We start from the raw sequence: 26440 nt of genomic DNA on the forward strand, positions 1-26440 counted from the left end.
AGAAACTAACACTCTGACAATGCAGGAGGGAGCAAATGAAATGGAAAGCCAAAGAAAGGCGGCTAAGAAAAAAGGAATGAAAGGAAAATGCGGCTAAGGAAATAGGAGCAAAATGAAAAGGTGGCTAAAGGAAATAGCTAAAAGAAAGATGTCTAAGCAAATAGGAGCGAAAAGAACGGGGCTAAAAGAAATAGGAAATGAAAATAAGGTTAAAGAAAATCGGTAGGACAAAGTGATGACACAAAGGCTCGGCGGGGTAGAACCCCACCTAAAGACCGATAAGCAGAAAACTGACGGCCCAGCATAATGAGGCGGGGCAGATGGAAAGCATGCTGAAAAATTTCTATCGGACAGGTCCGATGGAAAGCAAAATGAAAAGGTAGCTAAAGGAAAGACGACTAAGAAAATATGAGCGAAAAGAATGGGGCTAAAAGAAATAGGAAGTGAAAAGAAGGTTAAAGAAAACCGGTAGGACATAGCGATGACACGAAGGCTTGGCGGGGTAGAACCCCATCTAAAGACCGACAAGCGGAAAAACTGACGGCCCAGCAGAATGAGGCGAGGCGGATGGAATGCATGTTGCAAAAATTCTCATCTGATAGGAACTGGCGGGGTAACTGTGAGGGAATTTTTTCCCCGACCCAAAGAAATTTCCTAGGCCCAATTAATTAAGGGGGACTCACTAGAAGACAAAATATGAGAGAATGAGAGAGAACAAGAAGAGACTAAGTCATATAAGTGTCAGGAGGTATGGAAAGGTAATGTCCGAAGAGGAAAATTGGAAATTTGACATAAAGTAAGGGAAAATAAGGTGTAAGGTGTCAGGAGAGAAAAATACGAAAGTTACTTAAAGCAAATGGGGGGCACACAGGTAAAAGGTCAGATAAAAGGCAAATGAAACCTACGAATTGCGGACTTTTGGCTAAGGACTTGGACTTGGACTACTTCCGACTTTTGGGTTCTCTTTCGACTTCTTCAACCCGAGAGCTTCAGAGGGAATTTCTTCTCCAGCAAATAGATCTACTGCTTTCATTGTACAGTGAGAAATGAGAGACTATGAGAGACTTTAAACAAACATATTATAATGGAATCTGCCCTCCCTAAACTTTGAGGACATAAACCTAGTGTCGAACCATGTAAATATGTGTGTTCATCTCTTTTTATTTTTTACATTTAAATATTGTTCATCGCTATGAATGTACGAACCGATATTGTACAGCCACACCGGACCACTGTCGGGGCTCCACATAGCACCAATCAAGGCCCAGCCCATCTTAGGGCGTCCCGGGAATGGATCTTTCTTCCCTTCCAGATTGTGCATTTTTTGACGTTAACAAACCTTATAAATAAGTTTAGGGGTGTAGAACCGGATCTAGATATCCGGCGTTAATCGTATTCAAGTTTTAAAAGCCGGGTGGTTATCCACCTGAATAAGCTCAAAAACAAAATCTGGACACTAACCGGATGCAAACCTCGATATCTAGATTTATTACCTTTTTATTTTTTTATTCTTTTTAAGACTTTTTAAAATTCTTTTTATTGTATTTTTAAAAAAAAATCGGATATCATGTTAAATACCCATATTTTAAAAAAATATATATTTTAAATGCTCTTTAAATTTTTTTTTTTTTTTATAAAAAATATTTTTAACAATTCAAAAGACTTCTTTTTATAGGCCTTTATGTTTTTTTATACAAAATAAATAATAATACATCAACACATATAATACATGCATACTACATATTACATTATTGTTTACATCACAATGCAAAACATTAATTTATAAATAATAAAATAAATAATAATACATCATAACAATATCAAACGAGACTAAAAGCTACGCGATAATAAGTAATTTTAGTGTTTGATTTAATTTACTCTCCAAAAAATACAACATTAGTGCTTGATTTTCCTTTTATTCATTTTTTTTTTAAGTTCCAAACAATCATATAGAGTTTTAGTGAGTCTCGATGGCGTCGGGAACTAGTCTTGCTTGTTTTCGTAAATGAGATGAAATGAGTAGAGATAAAAATTAAAAGTTGAATAAAATATTATTTGAATATATTTCTTTAATATTATTTCCATTTTAAGATTTGGAAAAATTAAATTTTTTATTTTATTTTGTATGATGATTTGATAAAGTTATAATAATAAGATGAGATGAATTGAAAAGTTTCTTGAAAACAAACGAGGAAATTCAGCTTTAAATATAAGTTAATGAAAGTCTCTTTAGTTTCATGAAAAATTTATGGGACAACGTAAATTTTGCACTAAATTTATGTTATGCTCTGAATTTTTAGCAAAACTTTTCTCTTAAGTTTTGGTTTTGAATGTTGAGATGAAATTACCTGGTTTGGATAGTAAAATGAGATGAAATAATTTATTAATAGTAGTGAAATAATTTATGAATAGTAATAAATGATTTGAGTTAATTAGTTTTATGGATTTTTGAGAGAGGAAAGATAAAAAGTTGAATAAAAATATTATAAAAGTTAAAATATTATTAGAATATTATTTTTATATATTATTTTTGTTTTGAGTTTTGAAAAAAAATTATTTTTTGTTTTTTATTTTTTAAATAAAACCCGGTTACAGATAATCGATTACATAACCGGACATGTAACTGGGTCCTTACCTAATCCAGTTTCATCTTACTCGTCTGGGTTTAATCGTGGCGGATAACTGTCCAGAGTAACTCGGATTTCCAGGTTACGGATCGGACCGAAAGAAAATCCAGCTAGTTGCACATTCCTAAATAAGTTTGTTGAGATTCATCTAAATATTCAATCTCGAGTTATATTTGATTTATTAATTAAATGAATCAATCGTAAACATAAAATTATAATCGATTATAAAATAATATAACTAATATAAAGTTTGGCTTGTCTTAGATCCCGTTTGAATATAAAAATGGTTTCATCTCATATAATTATTATAATTTTTTTAAGTTTTCATATAAAATATAATAAACAATTCAACTTTTTCAAATCATAAAATAATAATAATTTTATTCAATTTTTAATTTTTACTTAAAATCATCTCGTCTCGTCTCGTCTCACTATCCAAACATGGCCTTACATAAGCTCTACTAATTTCTTATTTAGTTATTGTTGTAGACGGACTTATGATCTACAAAACAAAAGAGCAAGTAGTTAATGAAATGGTCGATTCTTCCACTTTTACAATCAGTTTCGCTATAATTTCGTGGTGAATTTTGATTGAAACATTAGAGGCTTATGCAGTGCGAACTCAAGTCGTGTATTTGAAGTAACAAAAAGAGCCACATCCTCTCCAACAATAGGAAGCATTCTCATAGTGCCAAAAATCTTCATATCTCACCCACCCCCCACTTGTAACGAATGTTGCCAAAAAGAAAAAGACGGTCCGACAAAAGCTTCCAATACAAGCTGAAACATGCTTCACAACGTTAGTGCTTGGCTCACAGTGCAATGCCAATCCAGGTATGTGTCACCCAAAGCATCCATATCTATTCATTCCATCATATGTCCCTAACATAATATCATCATTGTAGTATGACTTTTTACTATTTTTGTTATAAAAATAATCTAGGTATTTCAACTCTTTTGGATGGTCTTTTAAAAGCCACTTTTTTATTTAAAAATAATTTATTTTTTTTAAAAAAAAATTATGTGAATGGATTAGAAAACCCACTGAAGTATATTTTGTAGATTTCAAAAACTCAAATGGGGGTGGAAGGAAAAACCCCATACAAAGGATTCTGGGGCTAAACTGATCCATAGGGCTAGGAATGGATTGACTAGCCCAGTTTACAAAAAGCCCAAAAGCCAATGAAATTCAGGTCTGTTTGAATTCGAAAAATATTTTATCTCATCTTATTTTATTGTTATAATTTTTTCAAATTATCACATTAAATATAATAAATAATTCAATTTTTTCAAATTTTAATTCAACTTTTTCAAATCCCTAAATAATAATAATATTAAAAAATAATATTCTAACAATATTTTTTTCAACTTTCATCTAAAACTATCTCATCTCATCGTTAAATCTAAACCAACCCTCAAGCTGCTTGATCCGATTGTTTGTCTATCTTAACTCTACAAATAAATCTTATAAAAAGAAAGTTTACAAAGTATTGATTCGGCTTGATGTCATAAGTCACGCATATTTTAAACTAAATAGATCAAGTAACATTAATTTATAGATTTATTTTTATAAGATTCATTTCAGACCAAGTATTTTTCAAATTGTAATACTCCATATTAATAAGCACAAGAAAGCGATGATTGGGATCCAAACTACGTAGAAAGGAGAAATCACTATACTGTATAATAATTGCAATGGACTCCAATTATAATATTAACAAAAGTCTTTCTTGAAAACGTGGTTTGAGTTTATTTGGATCATTACATGAGTGTTACTGATAATTATATAAACAACTGAAAACGTTTTCCATTACTTTAATGCTTCTATAATTGTGGTAGTATTGGCATGCCGATCACTATTACTCTGTTTCACACATGAGACGAGGATGACACCAAGCTTTATCTGCATAAAAAAATAGTAGCTAGATCTGTACCAGGCGGCCCTGACAGCTTATGAAGCTCACCCCTGTTGGTTGGTGAAACTTAAACAAATCATTACTATCTGTAGCCCAATAATATAAACACTGCAAAGAAATGCTGAAAAAGAGGGTGTCATTTTGTAGGAATCACGAACTTTCCTCGTCCCAGGATGTTGAGCTCTCACAAATCCTATAAAATGAAACGAATGGTACGATGGAAACACAATTATAAGATGGTCGGTGTTCTCATGATCATAATAAGCACGCTCTTCAAAAAGTTTTGGCATAAAATTGCAGAAAGCATATTCGCAGGAAGCTTCAATAATGTCTGTGATCAACCCTTAAACTAAGCACAAGAGAGAAGGGCAGGCCCACTTTGAGATTCCAAAACTGCACGAAATCCGCAAGCAATTAGTTGGCAACCACAATTTTAAGATCTTCTTTGTCGTATGTAATCACAAAGCCTAACGATGGAGACAAGTAAAAGGGAAGCGCATACATGCATGGATGAGACATGGTGGTGATCGAGGATGAATCTGAATCACTTGCGTATTGCCTTTCTTTTCTTCTTATATTTATCGATGATCTGTAATTCTACCAATGATTAAGAAAGTGGACAGCCAAGAAATCGAAACTCTTCGAGTAATCTATTTACCCAAATTCAAGAAATTTCAATGTTAACCCATAATTCCAAGGTAAAAAGTTAAAATGAGCCAAAACTTAATGAGAAATTATTTCAATCTTATCTCATCTGAACTCTTCATCCAAAACCAGGAGAATATGCTGATCTTAAAAGGGAGAGTGAAAATGACATGAAACTAAATGAAATCTAGAAAGAGTTATGATGATCCGATGATCCATTGGAGTTGATCGATCACTTGCCTAGGAAATTTCCTATTCGGATAATTCTTTAGATGAATGTTTTGTTGTCATTCCAACCCGTCTTTCACGTGGACTAAAAATCTGATCTTAGGAAAAAGGGATCATTTCAGTATAGCCCGTACGTACCATTCATGCTGTATCCAAACACTTGACGCCAAACGTGGGTTCAAGACTCAGGGTCTCGCACGCGTTTCATATGGATAATCATGATAGCAACATGTCGTTGAACTGAAACTTGTTGCCGTAGAAGCCGTCAAAGAAACAGGAAACTCTCATCCTAGTCAATAACGAGACAAATAGAGAAGCTTCTTTTTTTATTTTTTATTTTTTATTTTTATTTTATAATAATGAAAAAGAGAAGATTAAAGATAATTAATTATCAGTATCATTATGGTTTCTAAAAGATAATAATTAGGAACGGTTATGTGGTCATTACGTGCTAGTAGTGCTAGTGACTTATACGTGGCTTGGACTAGTCTTTTTATTTCCTTTTCCACCAATTGCGTCGGATTTCAGCCTTATCGTTGTGCTCCAACTTCTGTTTTGTTCGCCAATACATATCTGGCCCGATCAAGCTGCCCCCTCTCTCATTCTCGCAAAGGTTGGTTTTCAATCAATTAATACTATATCATGAGATGATGGTAAAATGGATGATAAATATCATCTTTTTTTTTTTTTAATATGGCATACACTATAAATCAAATTTTATTATTTAAGTGATATAAATGGTCTTAAGGTCAATTTGCTCAATAAAAAGACTTTGAGAATCTTCAAGTCAAACCGTGATAGAGCTAATCTGCGAAACACTATAGAAAAATATATTTTGAAAATTGGTCCTAAATTTTTTGTTTGTTTGTACTAAGTAGTTAAAAACTTCGATCACATAGCTCGACTTGAAGAGCTAGATGGGAGATGAATTGACCATGTTAAGTTCGGCTCGGAGAGATAGACAGGAAATGTGCTTGGGTCCACTAAGTGTATGTGCGGAGCTAGGCTTGAAAAGATAAGCGGTAAATGTACTCGACCACGCTAGTGGTGAGTACAAAGCTCGGATTGGAATTTGTTTGTATGAGCATTTGCTTGATTGGTTTCATGAGACTATTTATTATTAGCAAAAAATATATATGCTCTATATACCAACTTGATAATCGAATAATTCATTTTAAAAAAAATAATGCTACTCGACATCCTTTTACCATTAACCTACCTTCATCATTTCATGTAACTATATAAAAACTATGGTTTTTATTGTTTAAAATTGTTTTCACTTATTCAGAATTTCAGATTTTACTTTCAGGTATGAACTCAAAAAAAGAAAAATGGACCAATTACGTTGACATGCTTGGAATGGAGGCGAAGAATAAAAGCGAAGGAATATGAAAAGCCATTTATTCACGAGTATTAATAATGTGAAATACAATGACAACAATAATAATGTAAACAATACACTCCACAAGCTGTAAAAGCTGCTTGTCCCATGACACCTCATCGGCCCATAACGACAGGTCGTCGAGCCAGCTTCCCAATCGAGACTGCACCCACCGCACCAACGCCCGTACTCGCGGTAATCGTAATTGTTCTTGTGCCGCCAACTCCGTAAAACCCCGCCACCATAAGTTTGATATTCCTCTTCTGCCCTCGTTGAATCCTGATATTCCGTATTCGTTCCTTCCCCTTCGTCTCCACTACAACTCACGCCTGCTTCTGCTTCTGCTTCTGCGTCACATGGGAAACCCCTTACCGCCACCCAACCATCGGATTCCCAATTTGCCCCTGATGTCGTAGCTAATTTACCAATTCTCTCCATGGCAGGGACTTCGTAGTTCTCTGTATTGGAACCGCGGCTCAGGCTCATTTCGTTCTCTTCTTCATCATCTTCGGAGTCGAACTCTGAGTTAATCCAGTCGAGTACGCACCGGGGAGAAGAGTCAGTCGAAACCGAGTTGGGGGATGCCGATGAAGACAGAAATGGGTGCTGTAGCAGCTGATCACAGCTCCACCGTTTGCTAGGATCTCTCCTTAGACACTTCTCGAGAAAATCGCGACCGAGTTCGGATAACCGAGTTGGGAATTCAGGCAGGTCGTCCGAAAATCCGATTCTACTCAGTGTGTACACCCCGCGATCCTCCCACGCCGGTTTTCCGGTCATCATCTCGATGATCGTGCAGCCCAGGGACCACACGTCGGATTCAGGCCCCTGCAATTCCCGCCTAATTACCTCCGGCGCCATCCACAGGGGACTCCCGCGTGGCAGAATCGGAGTCCCACACGCTTCTCCGGAGGTATCGATTGCCGACCCAAAATCGGCAAGCTTGGCTAAATTCATATCGGCGCCGACCAGAATGTTCTTTCCCTTGACGTCGCAGTGGACAATGCGCCTGGAGTGTAGGTACCGCAACGCCGAGACGACACACCAGGCGTGCGACCGTACAACCCGCTCGTCCACGTCATCGCCCCACCGTTTCGCCACGTCATGCGCGGTGCCACCTGGCAAGTACTCCAAGTGCAAGTTCCGGCACGACGTCGTCGGGAACTCGAAGGTCACGTCGTCACCGAGAAATCGGACGACGTAAGGCGAAGACAACGATCGGAGGATCCGAATCTCGTTCTCCAACGCCTCGAGGTGGCCAGGCAGACCCGAGTTCCTGTCCACGGACTTCACAGCAAAAAGGCCACCGTCACGTAGGTTCACTCCGAGCGTGACAGTACCAAAGGAGCCCTTCCCAATACACTTGCCTCTGACCCAAGAAGCCATGTCCGAGTGAAGAAGCTTCAACTTTTCAATCTCTCTCTCTCTCTGAAAGTAATTAGTAAGCCTTGATAAGAAAACTGCGTGTCCAATTAGCTATATATATACAGAGACACAGATACGTATACGAGTGTGAGATAAAATATATATAATAAGGAAATATAAAATGGGTCATGTGACATGGAATTTAGGAATGGATAATTGGGAGAAAAGTTCGGTGACGTCAGGAGAGGTTCTGGGGCTAGAACTGGTCTGTTTGTGGAGATGTGTTGGCATTAAAAGTGGAGACTTGTGGGAGGGGGGAGGGGTTTTGGGGGTGGGATGCCGGGTTTTATCCTTATCCGTAATAAAGCGCGGGGGTTGATCTCGGCCGTTGAGTTTATGAGAAATCACGATCATGTTAAAATCGTGTAATCCTTACTTGCAAAGAAAGGTTAATTTATTTGTCTTTGGTTGGGAAACTTTGCCGTGTTGTTTTCACTGTTGTGGTGGGAAATAATAAAAAAATTACAATCTAAATATATGATGGTTCGCGGAAGAAACCCCCCGCCCTTTTTTTTTTGGTGCGTGAATGTGTTGAGTTGGATACTCGGAGAAGTGTTTGGGTGTTGTTGTCTGGAACGTGGGAGGCCTTCTTGCTAGTTGTAATACAAGATTTATGTCCTTCAGATCTGTCTTTTTTTTTTTTTAATCACATTCGTACAGAATCATAGTTGGCATTAGATCATAATCTTTTTAGAGATTCTTTCCTCATGGTGAAAGTTTTAAAATTTTTACTACTAACCTTTTATTTAGTATTTTTGGGGAATAAATTCTATATATTTATGTACTTTTTTCCGTTGTTATTTGTTGATTAAATCGGTCAATAGATTTGTGAACCATGGCTTCATTTAAATAATGAGATGAGATAAAATAAATTGAAATAATTTGTAAATAGTAATAAAATTATTTTTACATCTAAATGACCCTTAATTCTTAAATAATTAGGATTATTGGGAGTTGAGAGTCATTAAAATTTGAATAATTTAATTAAAGGCGCACTGGAATAGTGAATAAATTTAAAAAATAAAAATTAAAGAGAAAATAAAACTTAGAGGTGTCAAATTGGCCGCGCGGATAGGGATGGCTAAAAGAGCGCGCCACATGGGGGTAGAGGTGTGGGGGGCAGAGTTCGGTTTAGAAGGGTTGGGGGGAGTGGAGTGTTGGGTGACGTACGTGGAGGATAATCGTAGGTCCACGTCGAGCAGAGATTTGAACCAGATGCCGGTAAAGACTCGAGGGGAAGAAATAGATAGATGCCAAGAGATCGGGTTTGTGGCGTTTGTATAGTGTTTGTGTCTGTGAGAGAGAGAGAGAGTTTCTTGTGAGTTTGAATCTTTGATGCAGTCGGTTGACGTGCACGACCAGCCTCCATTAGATATTCATCCTATAAAATATACATACATAATAATATAATAATAATTGCTTCTTTAGTATGTTTTGCAAATTGCTTTGCATGACATCCCCTGCCGCCACTGTTATCCATATTTATCTCAGTTTGTATCTCGTCTGTTTCAAAGGTCATTCTCACCCCTATCTGATTCGTAGGGCCATTTTGGCTGTTCATAGTCCCAAAAACACCAAACTGCTGTACTGGATACTGCTGTTTATTTCCTATTTTATTTATATATAATATTATATACAGTCACAGAGCATATAAATATTATAAAATTATTTTAAAAAAATAAAAGATTTATTATTAAAAATTTAATTTTTTTCATGTATATTTTATATTTATTTAAAGTGATTATACGACGCTTACGTACTCAAGACTATAATTATTATTTCTTTTTATTTATATAGTAGATGCCCCTTCCTAAGTTTTTGTTTAAGAGTAAAATTTTTATCATGAATTTGTATTTTTATGATCACATTATTTATAGCGTAAAAATTTCAAAGTAGAGAAGACAGACAATGATCATGTATAGATGGAGAAAGCTGGCTGAATCTTTTTGGTGTGACTGGTGATGGTCCTATAAATATAAATATAAATATAAATAAATGTGTCCGAGTTTTGTGGATGTGCATGCATTATGTGTATTCTTTGTCTTGTGGATGGTGATAAACGACATCCACAGCCTCCATCCATCCAAGTTATTCCCAATTCATGTAAGCTGGCTGGTATATATGAAAGGTGTCAGCAGTAGAGATAAGTTAGAACCATTTCTTCAGCGAGCGGCGTAAACGAATGGGAAAGGAGACTGTGTGTCGTCCACGTAAACTTCAACCGCCAACAACTTGCTAAATATGAAAAGCAAATAAAGAGAAACATTACTACTTTTGTTAATTAGTTTTCTTTTAAAATAAGAATAGAAGTGCTTTAAGTTACGTGGATATTTCATAAAATTAATCATATAAATTAACGTGATTTGTTATAATATATTAGAAATTTAATATATTATAACAAATCACGTTAATTTATTAATTTATTTGTGTGTGGTTTATTTTAAACTAAAAAAGCGTAAAATTAATTCGAGGAGAGGAGGGGCTTACGTATTAGTCTTTAGTTTTTATTTATTTTTCATTTTTTAATATATAATAATATTAAGCATAATTGAGACATTAATAAATCATAGTATATACCTTTGTGTCGAATAACTTTACCAATTCAATCTCTCATCGAATATCAAAGAACTATTCTTTATAACTTCAAGAATTATATATAAGACGTGTTATTTATTGGAGCGTGGAATTAGGGACCCTAGCTAGCTAAGTTGGAAAGTGTTTCCTTTCTCTAACCGTCCACGCAACTGGGGGCTTATTTCTCTTCAGAAATATAGACTTTGCACACAATCAAATTAAAGATAGTTCTGATGGCAAAATAATAATAATAATAATAATAATAATTCTTTTATATATTTTATGCAAAGAATTATCACAAGGGAAGGGGAAAGAGAGAATTAAAGCTCATAAGTCATATATAAATCAAGTTTACGTCTACTTAAAAAACAAATTGGCATCATTTTAATTTCCTTTTGGTGAGCATAATTGGATAAATAAATGAGCCTATATTATATGGTGCAAACACAAGTGCTGACCACCAATTGGCAATAAGAGTAGCGTCTTTATCTCAAAGAATGTCTCTCATGCATGCATGCATGCCATCTCCTTCCTTCTATCTATCGTGGAAAATATCTCCCACCATTTCTTTTTAGTTACTAAATCTATAATATTCTATGATATTTTATTTAAATTTTTCAATATATATATATATATATAGAAGTTAATAATGACACGTGTATAGTTTCGAATGGCATAATTTTACAGAATAAATATGTTCCGTTGGAAGGTAGAACCGTAGAAGACTCTTTTTCTTTGTTCTTACCCGTTAATTATGGATAAGATAAACTAGTACACATTCGACAATAACACATAGGGATAAAAAATTATGAGGGAAAATTAAAAGGATATAATGGTCATAACACAACTAAATTCTCCCAATATTGTCGGTTTAGTAAATACGATCAGGATTATTATAGCTATTATTATTTTATTTTATGAGAAACAAAATAAAGGGTGGCATGACACGGCCCGTTCAGGAAGACTGTGCGGAACGTATATATGTCGTGGGATGGCGAGACAAAACAACAAACATAAAATCGAACGGCCGACAATCCAGCAAAACATGAGAAAAATGTTCACATGATTTCTTGCCGCCGACATGCAAACCTCGCAGCACGATTTGTTACTCGTATGTTCTTTGATGCCAGATGCATGAATTGTACGTACTAATATTATTTGTATATCTTCTTATGTATTTAACAAAAAAGAAATGTTTAATTTAGGCACAAAAAATGCTATATAAATAAATATATAAAATGATATATATAATTTGATGTTGTAGTCTGCTAATGCAGAGTTGGTGTAACCCTTTTTTATTTCTTGCTTTTTGTTTTTAGCACTTATACTAGAGTCTATATAAAGGGACATATACTGGAAAACTCAATATAGTGAAAATGCAAAGCATTGTAGAAAACTTTTTTCTTCTTTTCCTTTCTATTATGTTATGATATCAGAGCTGCTGACTAGTAGTCTCTTGATCATTTTCTTTTTCTTCTCACCATGGCCATCCAAACAGCCAACCTTAGTACACCTCCCACCTCCATTTCACCTTCATTTTCTCACATAGTTACCATCAAGCTCAATCCAGATAATTACCTTCTATAGTGAGTTCAAATCTCTGCCTATCTAAGAGTACAATACCTCTTTTCTTATATTGATGGAACACAAACAATTCCTTCTAGTCTTCCCACCACCTTAGATTCAACTACTCAGACCAACCCCACCTATCTTTCATAGAAACGAACGGATCAATTAATTCTTAGCATACTTTTTTCATCTCTTACCGAATCAGTAATTGGTCATGTCATTTTAGCAACTACATAAAGAGAACTTTGGCTTGCCCTTGAATCCATGTTCAGCTCTCACTCCCAAGCTAAAGAATTCCAAATTCTTTTTCAGCTCAAAAACTTATCTCGTGGAGAGCAAACCATATCAGAATTATTTAGCAAGGTTCAAATGCTTGTTGACACCCTTGCAGCTACTGGGAACCCCCTCTCCGATAAGGATTTTGTGACCTATCTACTGAATGGTCTTGGTCTCTCATATGAATCATTTATCACCTCCATAAGCACTAGAACAGAGCCCATCACCTCCAATGAACTCTACCATATGCTCTTAATTCATGAAAGTTGAATGTCCCATGTCTCTCGCACCAATAGCTTTCCTAATCTCCTTAAACCTTCTGCAAACATTAGCACTGGAAACTCCTGTGACCAACGAGGAAGACCACCTCACCGTGGCGGTAGATTTAACAGAGGAAGAAGAAGGTTTTTCCATAACAGAGGTTGAAACTCACCTTCCCCCCATTCCCCCTCTATCCCACAACCATACAACCAGAACAGACCCACTTGCTAGGTTTGTAATAAACTTGGCCATATTGAACTCCAATGTCACTATCGTTTCGACCATGCTTACTAGTTTGCACCTCCTAATTCTTTCTCTGCAAATTACACCACCCCTTCAGCCATATCTAAATCAACATGGTATCGTGACTCTACTGCTACACATCACATTACTCATGACCTTTCCCAACTCAACCTATCATCTGAACCTTACAGTGGAACTGACCAGATTCGTGTGGGCAACAAAAGTGGACTTCGAATCAACAATATCGGTGACTCCTCATTTCATACTTCTTCCTCTTCATTTAATCTCTATAATTTGCTTCATGTTCCTTCGATTACCAAAAACCTTATCTCAATCTCTCAATTTTGTACTGAAAATTTGTGCTTTTATGAATTTTATTCAACTCATTTTCTGGTTAAGGACAAATTGACAAGGACGCTCCTCACTAGATGACCTCTTCGTGATGGTCTCTATCAGTTTTCTCCACCGCTGCCTTCATCCAGTCCGTGTGCTCAAGTCAGTGAAAGAGTCTCCCTCCATCAATAGCATAAGCGTTTGGGCCATCCCTCCCTAGATCTGGTCTCATGCATAGTGCATAAGAACTGTTTGTCTTTTGTTCCCACTGCCTCTCCATTCTCATGTCCCAATTGTCCCTTAGCTAAATCTCATCAACTTCCTTTTACACATGGCTCAACTAGGACTGTAAAGCCTTTAGAACTACTTTGGGCTAATGTATGTGGTCCATCCCCTTTTATTTCAAGAAACGGATTTCGTTATTATCTTTCAATTGTAGATCATTTCACTAGATTTTCATGGTTATTTTCCATAAAAAACAAATCAGTTCTCTTGCAAGTTTTTACATCTTTTATTTCGTTTGCCGAAAGATTCTTCAATACAAAAATTATTGCAATTCAAACTGATGCTAGTAGCGAATTTCACCCTTTAACAACTCTTTGTAAAAATCTTGGCATCTCTCATCATTTTTCCTGTTCTCACACTTATCAACAAAATGAGCTTGTTGAGTGCAAACACTATCACATTATAGAGGTCGGGCTCACTCTCCTTGCTCAAGCATCTCTTCTCTTTTTCTTTTGGGATGATGCATTTGAAACGGCAACTTACCTCATTAATCTACTTCCTACACCGGTACTCAGAAATAAATCTGCTTATTTTATGGTACATCATAAGCCTCCCGATAGCAACTTTCTCAAAATTTTTGGTTGTCAATGTTGGTCTAATCTAAGACCTTACAATCACCATAAAATAAATTTTCGATCTACCACATGCATCTTCCTTGGTTATACTTCATCACATAAGGGGTACAAATGATTTGATAAAAAAATAAACGCTTATACATTTCAAGAGATGTTACATTTGATGTACACATTTTTCCCTACAAACAAACTCTTTCTGAACCTACCTCATCCAGCTCACCCAACGTACCCCTTTCCTGTTTCCCTAATTCCATCCTTGGCCCAATACCACAACCTCCTAGTGGCCCAATCCCTCAATCATCTCTTGGCCCAGCAAAAGTTCCCCTCTCACATTCACCAAGTTCGGTCCAATCTAACTCCACATCCACAATCTCGTCTTCAACCTTTGCTTCTACTTCCTCGCACGATTCATCGTCTCATTCTACTTAACCCCAACAACCCTTAATTCCCCCTCGTCCCCAAATAATCACAAGATCTCAAACAACCTCCTCTTGTCCCCGTCTATATATTGATGGCACCATTCTGTACCCACCACGTCGCTACCTCATGTCCACTGTAACTATACCCGATGAACCCACCTCTTTCACCATTGCCTCAAAATTTCCCAAATGGTGCTCAGCCATGACCCGTGAATTTGATGCCCTTGTTCAGACCAACACATGGACATTTGTTCCTTCTTCCTACTAATCCGGTTGGTTGCAAGTGCGTTTTTAGGACTAAGTTGCGTGCCGATGGCTCCATTGAGAGAAGGAAAGCACGGCTCGTTGCGAAGGGATTTCACCAACAACTAGGAATTGATTATACCTAGACATTCAACCTAGTTGTTAAGCCCTTTACAATCCGACTGGTTCTCTTCATTGCTGTCTCTTGACGTTGGACGCTTCGAAAAATTGACATTTAAAATGCGTTTCTTCATGGTAATCTCACTGAGACTATTTTTATGCAACAACCACAAGGATTTGTTGATCCTCAACGTCCTAATTTCGTCTGCAAGCTCAACAAAGCAATTTACGGCCTCAAGCAAGCCCCCCCGTGTGTGGCTTGCACAGTTGAGTTCATGGTTGCTCAACTACGGCTTCTTTGCATCAAATGGTGACTCATCCTTGTTTATTCCTCACAGCAATGAGCTTTGCATCTTTGTCCTCGTCTATGTAGACGATATGGTAATAACTTCCACATCCTCAGTTGCTGTTGATTCACTTATCACTGATTTTAGAACAGCTTTTCCAGTCACTGACTTAGAAAGTTTGTCATATTTCCTTGGGTTGGAACTTGATTATTTGTTTGATAGAATACTGGTATCTCAACGAAAATATATTTTAGTTATCTTGCAAAAAACCAAAATGCTTGATGCCAACCCAATTTCCTCACCAATGTCTGCATCCACAAAATTATCCAAGTTTGATACTCCCTCCTTTGAAAATGTGACTTTATTTCACAGTATTGTTGGAAGCCTGCAATATCTATCTTTAACCAGACTAGACATTTCTTTTTTCGTAAACAAAGTGTGTCAATTTATGCATAAACCAAAAATCAGCCATTGGATAGCAGTTAAATGCATCATTTGATATCTTAAATCCACCATAAATCATGATCTTTTCTTTCCATATCAATCTGATTTTTCCCTTCATGCTTACTCGGATGCAGACTAGGCTGGCTGTCCAGATAATAGACGCTTTACAGGTGGTTATTGCATTTTTCTCAATCACCACCTTATTTCATGTAGCTCTCGTAAACAACATACAGTTGCTAGATCAAGCACCGAGGCTGAATATAAAGCCTTAGCCAATGTCATTATCGAATTGATATGGCTGCAAACTCTCATTCGAGAACTTGGATTTTTTCTCTCTACACCACCTGTCCTATAGTATGATAATTTAGGTGCAAGCTACTTAACAGCCAACCCTATCTATCATTCTCGTACTAAACACATAGACATTGGTTTTCACTTTGTAAGAGATAGGGTAGCTGCCAAGTCACTTCAAGTCTCCTTCTACAGCAGCAAAGATCAGTTGACTGATGTATTCACCAAGTCCTTGGTTGCTGATAAATTCATCTTATTAAGGTCGAATCTCACTGTGCTTGTCACCCTATTGGACTCGAGGGGGTGTATCAACCTAACCAACACAGAAAGACAACACAAGAAAAATTCATCAGCCAAATCCACCTCAGCTCAAGAAGAAGATTCTGGAATATGTCCTTAGTGGTGTAGTTTGCTAATGCGGATCTAGTGTAGTCGTGTAGTTTGCTAATGCAGAGTTGGTGTAACTGTTTTTTATTCCCTACCTTTTGTTTTTAGCACTTGTATTGGTGTCTATATAAAGGGACACATATACTGTAAAACTCAATAAAGTAGAAATGTAAAACATTGCAGAAAACCTCATTCTTCTTTTCCTTTCTATTTTGTTATGATACATTAGATTGTATAGCTCATTCTATTATAAAGTAAATTTAACGTATCATATAAAACTATGTCAATTTATAAATTTATTTTTATCGAATATCTTTTTCATGACTATAACACTTCTATAACAAAAACCGCCATTTTTTCATGAGAAATGTGATTCATCACATGCACACAAGCAAAAACCTAATTTTTTTTTTTTTTAAAGGCTAAAATTTGCCATACATATATTAAGCTTATATTAGCTTGTGCATGGTTTTAGATCCGTAGCATCAGTTAGGTAGAGAAACAACAAATTATCCTCTACTAACCGAACACATAACGTGGTACAATAATAGCATAGAACAACATGGATGAGACAACAATGAATTCGAAACTTCGGGGAAAGGCCCCAGATTTTCCAACGTGTGGTGTGGGCTGAAGTGGAGGCATGACATGCATTTGGTCTTTGTTCTTCATGCATGTTCTATTTCTTTCTTTCTGGGTCAATTTCATTGAACGTGTCTTATTTGCCTAGAGAGAGAGAGAGAGAGAGAGAGGTCATGATGTTCGTTGTCTTATGTGACCATCTTTATTTAATTTTTTAATTAATTAGGCCTAAGTTACGAATATTGGACATAATTACCAACTATACTAATTACAGGCAGTGGTCGGCAGGTATTCGTTCTTCTAACTAATATACTCTTCCTGACCAAGAACTGGTCTCCAATACTAGGAGGAATATAATATATAAAAAGAATGAGTCTTCAACCAACCGTCTTTTCCCTTTTATAAATGATTGGTCCGTAACGTGTTTATAAACAATTATTTTTATAAATTAATGTGTTTATATCAAATTTATTTTTTAATAATAATAATAATAAAATGAATACGACATAATTAATAATCATGTTCAGCCTTTTTTTTTAAATGATTTTCTTAGGTAATGATTATTATATGCTCTTAAGATTGATTTATATACAATATTAAATATTTTCACATTCCAAATTAATTGATGGGAATTTTTGGTGATCATTAAACGTGACAACTCATGCTACCACAATTTCACCCCACACGACCGAGCATTTGAACAGAGTGTGGTCAATCTTTGTAACCGTCGATCACTATGAACAGTCAGAAAATATCAATCCTTGTAACCATCGGATCACTTATGCCTTATGGCTTAACTTAAGCTTGGAAAAGGTCTAGTGGAGGAGGAGGACAAGTGAGCCGACTTGTTAACTTTTGTCGGTTGTGATCAAAGAGTTTTGTTTTGTTTTGTTTTTATTTTAGGGTAATGATAAGCCTTGCAATCATTCACTACTTCTTTATTATTTATAATATTTAAAAATTTTATTTTTTTATTATTTTTTTAAAATCTTTAATTATTGAAAAAAAATTAAAAAATTAAAAACTTTTATTAATAATCACTTCCTAAAATAAAAAAATTACAAAACCGTAAAAGGACTCTACATTCAAAACAAATTGGGTTTTGTTGTATTTAACATGGTATAGCATCATTTCATTTTCATCGCATGTTACAGGGTCCTCTGATCTTTTACTGGACGTCTCAAAATATTGGCCTGAAGTTGACCGAAACAAAGGAAAACAAACACAGAAATTGGGCGACAACAACAAAGAGAAAGTCACAATAAGATATGATGATAGTAACACTTTTCAAGTTCACTGAACCGCTGTATGATGATATAGGCACAGGGACAATAACCCAACAGCAACATGGGCATGGTATTGCAGAAAATTCAGTTCTCCCTCCAAAAGGATATGCTAGAATGTCGGAAAATTAAGCCCAGAACATTCAATCAGTAGGATACAAGAAACATTCAATCAGTAGGATACAAGAAGAATGAAAGGATTGATTGTCTGCAGCAGACAATAGGCTAAAGCCAAAGTAATTCCAGGTTAAAAAAGTTGGCTTTAAAACTTAAACCCAAAAGTTATACGCAGCCCTAGTGAGAGAGGGAGAACAACTTGAAATATATGAAAGTTAATGAAAGCTGTATAAATAAAGATAATAACACAGATCTGGTATCTCCTTTCTTAAACTATAATTGGAGTCTCTGGAAGTATATGTATATACAATGAATAAATCAGGCTACTCTAAATAATCAATATCACCTCCCACCACCACCGCCGCCATACCTCTATCAGATTTTTTGTGATTAGAACCACTTATGAAAAAATCAATCGTACAAAGAATGAAAGTTGTAAGCAGGAGGAGAACCTTGCCTCTCGCCCTCCGGCAAAAGGCAAGAGTACAAATTCCCTCGAACTCTATGTTAGTTCAGCTTCCTACGTTGGGACGGGAACATCAAAGATAGCGTCCCAATTGGATCAGCATCACACTAATATCATCAGAAGAGCCTCGTGAAACAGAAAGGTCTACAAGCTTTTTACAGGCAATCAATGGTTCTGGTTTATGGATGCCCATGCACAAAGGACGAGCAATATCTACTGCTTCTTGATTACCGACCTGAAACCAACAGAATAATGAATCTGATCAGTAATTGGGTATTTGTACATTTGAAAGCATTCAGGTGAGCATTTAATCCATAAAAGGAAAAGGAAAATTAAAGCTTAAGAAACCATACCTTATCCCATAAACCATCTGATGCTAAGATCAAGAACTCGTACTCGGGTGTGATTCTAAGAACTTTTGTATCTGGCTCTGCTGTTACCCATTGCTTAAGGTGTTGATCGCCAATACCCCTAGACACAGCCAGAGAACCCTGTATTCTCCATGTACCATGACAAAAATCAACATACCCACCCTATAAAATAAAATTCAGAACAGCCCATTAGTCAGATTAATCGGAAATGAAAAGTTGAGATCTGCAATTCACACAAAATTGAGGCCAAACAAAATTCCGATTCAATAACACGAACCAAGGTCTCGATTCTGTCCCTTTCGTCTTCCCTTGAAGGACGATGATCAGAGGTCAAAGCCTCAGAAGCACCACGTCTGCTCATAACAGCACGACAGTCACCAGCATGAGATACAACTAGGTTCCCTTTCCTGATAAAAGCTGTCACACAGCATGAGCCACCACGTATATCCTCTTTCAAGAAATCAGAGTCTGTGTTCAGGTATCCTTGCTTGACTGCCTCCTCAATTGCATTTTCATCACTTCTCGTCACTTCATCTATTATGTTCTTATCCAAGTTTTCTGCCGCAAACTCGGCAGCTTTTGCACCTCCATGCCCATCAAATACACCAAAGAAAGCCTGCAAAGATGAAACGACACAGTTCAATTCAAATTCCATCGCAATACCTCTACAATTATATAATGATGAGAGGATCCTTTTCATGTTTATAGCTCATAAGCTTGTTTCAACTTTCAACCGAAACAGTTCCTAAATTTAAAAATTCTTAATCGCTATCCATCCACGCACATGCTCCCCAGAGGGATTTTAGGTATTCATCATTTTTTAGATATAAAAATTTCAACATCTCAAGACGAAATTCGAACGTTAAAACCAAATAAATTAATTACACAAGCAGACTCCATTAAAGGGTTATAAATTCACCATAAATTAGTGCTGGGAAAGATTAATCATCAAAACTAATGAATTTCAATACGCAAATCTATTCGATAAATCCAATAAAAGCTCCACAACCACTTAATAGCCAAAAATAATTAATCTCACACAGCGGATCTAGTATTGGAGAAAAGAAAAATAGAAAAAGATAGCTACTTTAACGTTACCTGTTTGGAATCTCCCTCAACGTTAAGCACAGCCGAGTATCGGTCCTCCATAGCCTCTCGCCTCCCTCTTTTGCAATACACAGAATACCCATCCCCCTCTTCCTCCAGCACTTCCCTCGCTGCCGCGGACGGCGTAGCCGGAACAGAAAAACTCAAAGGAGCCACCGGAATATCAAGCTTCGTCGGCCTCTTCCTCTTCAGCACCGTACTCGGCGACGTGGACGACGATGAGGACATCCCAGAAGCCGAAACCGAAGAAGAAGAAAACCCACTCGGTGGCTTGGGAAACCGAAGCCTAAAAGGTGAAGACGGGGATGAAGGAGAAGACAAAGAAGAGGAAGACGAAGAAGATGATGGTTTTAGGTGTGTTAAGGTTAGGGTTATCGCTTCATGGGAGGGTGAAAGTATCGAGTTCTTATTATAGAACAAAGAGGCGGAGGGTGAGAATACCGGAGAGTTCGAAACTGCAACGGAGCAAGACATCTTCTTTCTCTTCCAAATCCAAAAACCAAATCGACTTCACAAAACTCTCCGGGACCCTCGTCTAATTACTCCTCCAACTCTTCAAATCGGTTTTTCGTTTCTGTTTTCGTTCCTCTGATGCCTTTCTTTTTCTTTAATTCTTCTTCTGCTTTCGAATATGCCTTCTCTTACGCTGATCTTATGATCTTCACAGATTTAAGAGGTAGAATTTACAGAGAGAGAGAGAGAGAGAGAGAGAGAGAAAGTCCGAAATTGTGGCTGTCTTCGTCCGTGTATGATTTATATAGAGCGCTCCTTCGGGGCTTATTTTTAACGTCCTTTGACTGGTGCTTAATTTTCTGGGCGCCTGTCTAGATTATGTGAAAAGTCATATTTACCCCCCTGCAGGTCTTTTATTAGTCTTTTATTTTTCTTTTTATTCATATTATCTTTGGTGTACAATTTCTACTCGGTCAAGGCCTTTAGAATCGGATTATTTTCCCTAAAACGAATGATTCTTTTGAGTGAGTCTTGAAATGTGGGAAGAGAGAGGCACCTGATGTTCACATACTCCACCAGAATCTCTAGTTTCTTTAAAATGATTTTTTTCAATAAATTTTGTTTATTATCTTAAATGTATTCTAGAACTTTTTTAATTAACTATTTATTAGATATCAGGTGATTCTGGTGATGATATAATTATTATTCTTTCAAATTCAAAACAACAAATTATAAATTTTCTCTTAAAAACTATTTATTCGCAACTCTATCTTTAAAACGCTTTGAAAACTTCTTGTGGATGTTCTAGATCTCTCTTTTATTAATTCTTGAAATTTGATATTGATACAAATAAGCTTGTTTTAAATGCATGTAAAAACTAAAAATATGTGGTAAACAATTCCAAATAAAATCTCATTCAACATGTTCATGAAATTTAATATATATTCGCAAGTCTATATTAACCATCCTCACTCTCTAACTTGATATCAAATCAAATAATTGATAAACAAGTTAAAAAATAAAATAATTATTTAATAATTTGGTAGAGATGATAGAATTACTACAAATATTGAGATTATAATATTTTTTTTTAACCACTTTTAAAGCTTAATGTATCATTTATAATGTCAACTTCATTTTGAAATTCACAAATAAAATAAGTAACTATAGCCATTGGATTTCGGATAAAAACAAAAAGATAGTGACAAAAACAAAAAGTATCAAGATTTTACCATAAATTATACTGTTATAGTTGCTTTGAAGAAGGAAAAAAAAAAAGACATTTTAGGCTCAATTTTTAAATAAAACTTTTTTATTGAATACTTGAAGTTAAAATACTCATAATAAAAAATAAAATAAAATGATTATATTTAATGTGACAATAAATTAAGTGGGTTATATTGTTTTAATAAAAGGGGCAAAAGCGTCTTATGGAAGAGCAGGGATCGGTGGTGCTCGTTTAAGGTAAGGGGGAAAATGGGGGAGTAGGGTTTGGGTCAAACGCGTTAAAGACGGCGAAGAAAGCAGTGTTTATGTGTGTATGCATGCAGGTTTGACTCACCACTTATTAATATCTCTCCTTTCTTTCTTCGTTACGAAGTTTACGAGCTGCTCGTTTTGGGCCCCACCTCCACCCCCCCCCTTCCTAACGCTCTCTCTCCAAAATAAACCCAAATCGAGTTGCACGCACACGCAGTCAGGTCAGGTTCCCAGAAGTTACCGTTGCACCATTTGTGACCGTTGTGCCGATTCATTTATTATTATTATTTATTTTTTTATTTTTTATTGTTTTTTTATTTTAAATTAAGAATTAAGAGAAATGTTACATCAATGTGATGGAACTAGAATGAATGTGTGTAACCACCTAACGTTTTATTTTAAATAAATTAGCATGGTCAATTTATTTTTTCTCGTAATGATAGATGGGAACGATTTAGGAGTTTTCATGTAGATTCAACTTTATACTCGTGATATATTTTAGATTTTATGTTAAAAACTATATTATTATTCAACTATTATGTTAATGTGGAGCTAAATAGTAGATATTGAAATTAAAAAAAAAAAAAAAACTATTTAGACATATTGCATTCAATATATTATACAGCCAAGAAAAATTTATTGTATCCCTCATATTTTTTTATTATAGGTAATCAATAATTATATTAATGCAAAAGGCTTATTCCAAGTATATATAATGTATACAAGAAGAAAAATTCTTCCTATCAGTCACTATTTATCATTCACATTTTACATCTTATGAAAAATACTCTCACAATCTATTAGGAATGTTATGCATTAACTATTATTTACTCTCACACCCATACCTATAATGCATCAGCCGTTGTTCATCACTCCACATCCCAGGGCCCACATCTTATGAAAAACATCTCTATAATTTATGAAAAATATTCTTACAGTCTACAAAAAAGTTATAGATATAAGATGTAAGAGTGAATAATGGTTGATACATAACATTTATCAGACAAAAAAAATGCTTATTTTGAGCATTAAAAGATATAATAATAATAGTAATAATAATAATATGATGAAATATTCCTAAGCAAATTGAAATAATTATTTTTAACCTAATATGATTTGATAAAGTGATTTAAATGAGGATAAAACGAATTGGACTTGGTAAAAGAATGTATAATAAATATAAAAGAATTGAAATATGATATTTTATTATCCATTTTTAATAAATAATATGTAAATAAAATATATGGATAACTGACAAAAGGTAGGGTCACAAAGCCCACGAGGAGCGACAACAAATGCATAGGAAAAGTCGTGGGCCGGTGTTACTCAGTCAATTTAATAAGACTTGCAAAGAAAGGTCCTTTTGTGTGTGTTTATTTTTCGAAGAGGTTTGAATTTAAAAATGAGTTTAGATGATTTATAAATAGTAAAATAAAAGTTGAATTATTTATTATATTTGGTGTGAGAATTTGAAAAAGTTGAATTGTTTATTATATTTTGTATAAAAATTTAATAAAATTATAATGATGAGATGAGATAAGTTGGATAGGTTTTGAATCCAAACATCTCCTTAATTTGTAGAAAATCATAAAAATTTCTATTTAAAAAGCTAAAAAAAAAAAAGAATTGACAAATTATACTGGATTATAAAATACACGTGGGTGGTGTGTTTAAATAGAACCTGTCCCCAGCCCACGTAGTCTATAGTGTACTTAGCTGTATGCGTTCATGGGTCTGATTCTTTTAAGCGATTTGACCGTTCTCAAATTTGACCCTTTCTTCATTTTAGCATGATTGCATATTTTACAACAATATATATTTTATAATACGTCAAAAAATAAGGGTATTTTAATCCACTTAAACACTTAAAAAAAAAATATTACAACATCACAAAAAAATACTAAATTAATCATAAAATAAAAAAAATAAAAAGGATAATCGGGATTGAGACCCAAAGCATTTTCCTTTAATGACCTTATTTTTATAAAATAGTATACAAAATGACCTATATTTTTAAAATATTATTATGTAAAATGTTATAAAAAAATAACGTGTATTTATCCTTTTTTCTTTCTGTTAATAGTCGTGCAAATACAAAAAGTGGGTTGATGGATTCAAGTTCTGGTGTGTAAAAGGAATATTTTCGTAATGTTGGTCGTGATGTAGCATTTTTCATGCTTGTCAGTTCAATCCATTGACCAAATTTATATCCAAGTTTTTCTTTTTTGATGGACGGGAATCGATAGGCTTACATTCTATTCATAACTACAATTTTAAATATAATAACATTTTTTATTAAATTTAGACCTATCAAATTAAAAGTAAAAGTCAAAATAAAAATTAAAGTAATATTATTTTATTATATAATTGTAAATAAGTTGTTATATAGTAAGAAGTTTATCAGTTCTCATCCAAGTTTATCCCCTGGTTCGAGCTCCAAAGCTTGTTCCTTGTAATTGAACACCAGTGTTTGTAAGGAATCTCAATTTTACAGAGGGCATGTCTCTCACCAGTCACCATAATAAACAAGTCCCAGATTTCTACGAACCATTTTCAAATCAACAGCATAATTCACGTCACAATTTGTACCAATGAATTAACCAGCTTCGCTTCTTGTCGATGGTAAGATTCAGATCTTTTAAGGGTCCATTTGTGAGATGAAATAAATTAAAATAATTTGTAAATAATAATAAAATTATTAATTAAAAGAATAATATTAATATACTTTCTTATTTTACCTTCTTATTTTGACCGTTTATATTTAATTTGTTCTTTTTAATGGTTAAAAAAATAATTATTAATATATTGATATATTTTTTAAAATGTTTAAAAAATATAGAAATGATAGTTGCAGTCATGCAATCATTTAAAAATAAAAAATAAATAAAAAATCCACATAAATTATACTTTTTTTTCAAAATAACTGTACAATATTTATCCACTATCTGACTGTATGTAACATTACTATAAAAATATTTAAAATAAAAATATAATACTAACTTACACTAGGCGGCACACAAAGTGGACACATAAAAGTGAAGTGTAACATTACGCTCGTGCTTTTTCTTTTGAAATATTTTTATAAAAAAGGACGACGGGAATTACCGTCCTGTTTAAAACTTTTTCACTTGCATCCCCAGGGTGCGAGACTCTACGTTTATAAATAAAATGTGCTTTGATCATAAAATAGGGTTACAGCGGAATGCATAAATCTTATAATAAAAAGGCCTCGTACGTTTAAAACTCGTGTCTAGACTTCCGTGCTCTTCCCCGTGGGCCGTGTCCGTCCTGATCGTGCAGTTCCTGTGAGGGGGAGGGACATGCATAAAAACTAAAATGAGTCGAAGACTCGTAAGCATTACTTCATACGGTTAAAATATAACAACATAGGTTTTCATTCATGCATTCATCAATCATACATACTATTACGTGCGTGCCTACGTGTCTTGTGTGCGTTCGTTTGAAAACGTCACTGGATGGGGCTTTTCTTTTAAAAGGCTTTCCTCTATTTAAAACGTGTCCCCCGTCACTGCCTTCATTTCTTCAAGAGTCGGTGTACGGGGTTTTACTTTAAAAAGGGCTTTCTCGCCGTAAAACGTTTCCCCCGTCAGTGCCTTCATTTCTTAAAGAGCCCGTGCTCTTGTGCTCTTGTGCATACATGTGCGTTCGTGCGTTCGTGCGTGCGTGCGTACATCCATTCTTTCTTATCACTTTCATAGGCCAGTACACACAATTACGCCCCGTGTGTTTGGGGTTAGCGGTCTTCCTTTGGACCCGGATTCCGCCCGTGGCCACGGGTTGGGAACCCCTTTTCATAGGGGGCAGCACTGGGTGCACTTCCAGCGCTACTTACCCGGCATTGCAATCTGCCCATTCATCGGTACCCTTTCGTTCATGTCATGTGGCCGTTACGTGTCTTCATACATTCATGCTTTCGTTTCTTTCTTTCTTTCTTTTCATTCGTTCGTTCATGTCAGCTCGAAGGAGCTGAAGCTTTCATTCAGTTCGTTCTTTCATTTAACAGTCATTTCTTTTCATGAGAAAACATTTCTT

General features: G+C 35.3%; 2 protein-coding genes across 2 annotated transcripts; both read right to left on the reverse strand.

Moving 5' to 3' along the window:
* Positions 1 to 6676: 6676 nt before the first annotated feature.
* Positions 6677 to 8417, reverse strand: LOC109002134 (mitogen-activated protein kinase kinase kinase 17). Its single transcript, XM_018979760.2, has one exon. It carries the CDS (start codon positions 8181 to 8183, stop codon positions 6693 to 6695), a length of 1491 nt encoding a protein of 496 aa, XP_018835305.1. The 5' UTR covers positions 8184 to 8417; the 3' UTR covers positions 6677 to 6692.
* Positions 8418 to 18707: 10290 nt separating this feature from the next.
* LOC109002354 (probable protein phosphatase 2C 25) lies at positions 18708 to 21181 on the reverse strand. The gene is made up of 4 exons (XM_018980060.2): positions 20447 to 21181; positions 19626 to 19964; positions 19331 to 19510; positions 18708 to 19212 (listed from the first exon to the last, which is right to left on the reverse strand). The coding sequence occupies exons 1-4, from the start codon at positions 20927 to 20929 to the stop codon at positions 19051 to 19053; spliced, it is 1164 nt and encodes a 387-aa protein (XP_018835605.1). The 5' UTR covers positions 20930 to 21181; the 3' UTR covers positions 18708 to 19050.
* Between the last annotated feature and the right edge of the window lie 5259 nt (positions 21182 to 26440).

Source organism: Juglans regia, chromosome 14, assembly GCF_001411555.2.
Source record: "Juglans regia cultivar Chandler chromosome 14, Walnut 2.0, whole genome shotgun sequence".
NCBI classification, from domain to species: Eukaryota; Viridiplantae; Streptophyta; class Magnoliopsida; order Fagales; family Juglandaceae; genus Juglans; species Juglans regia.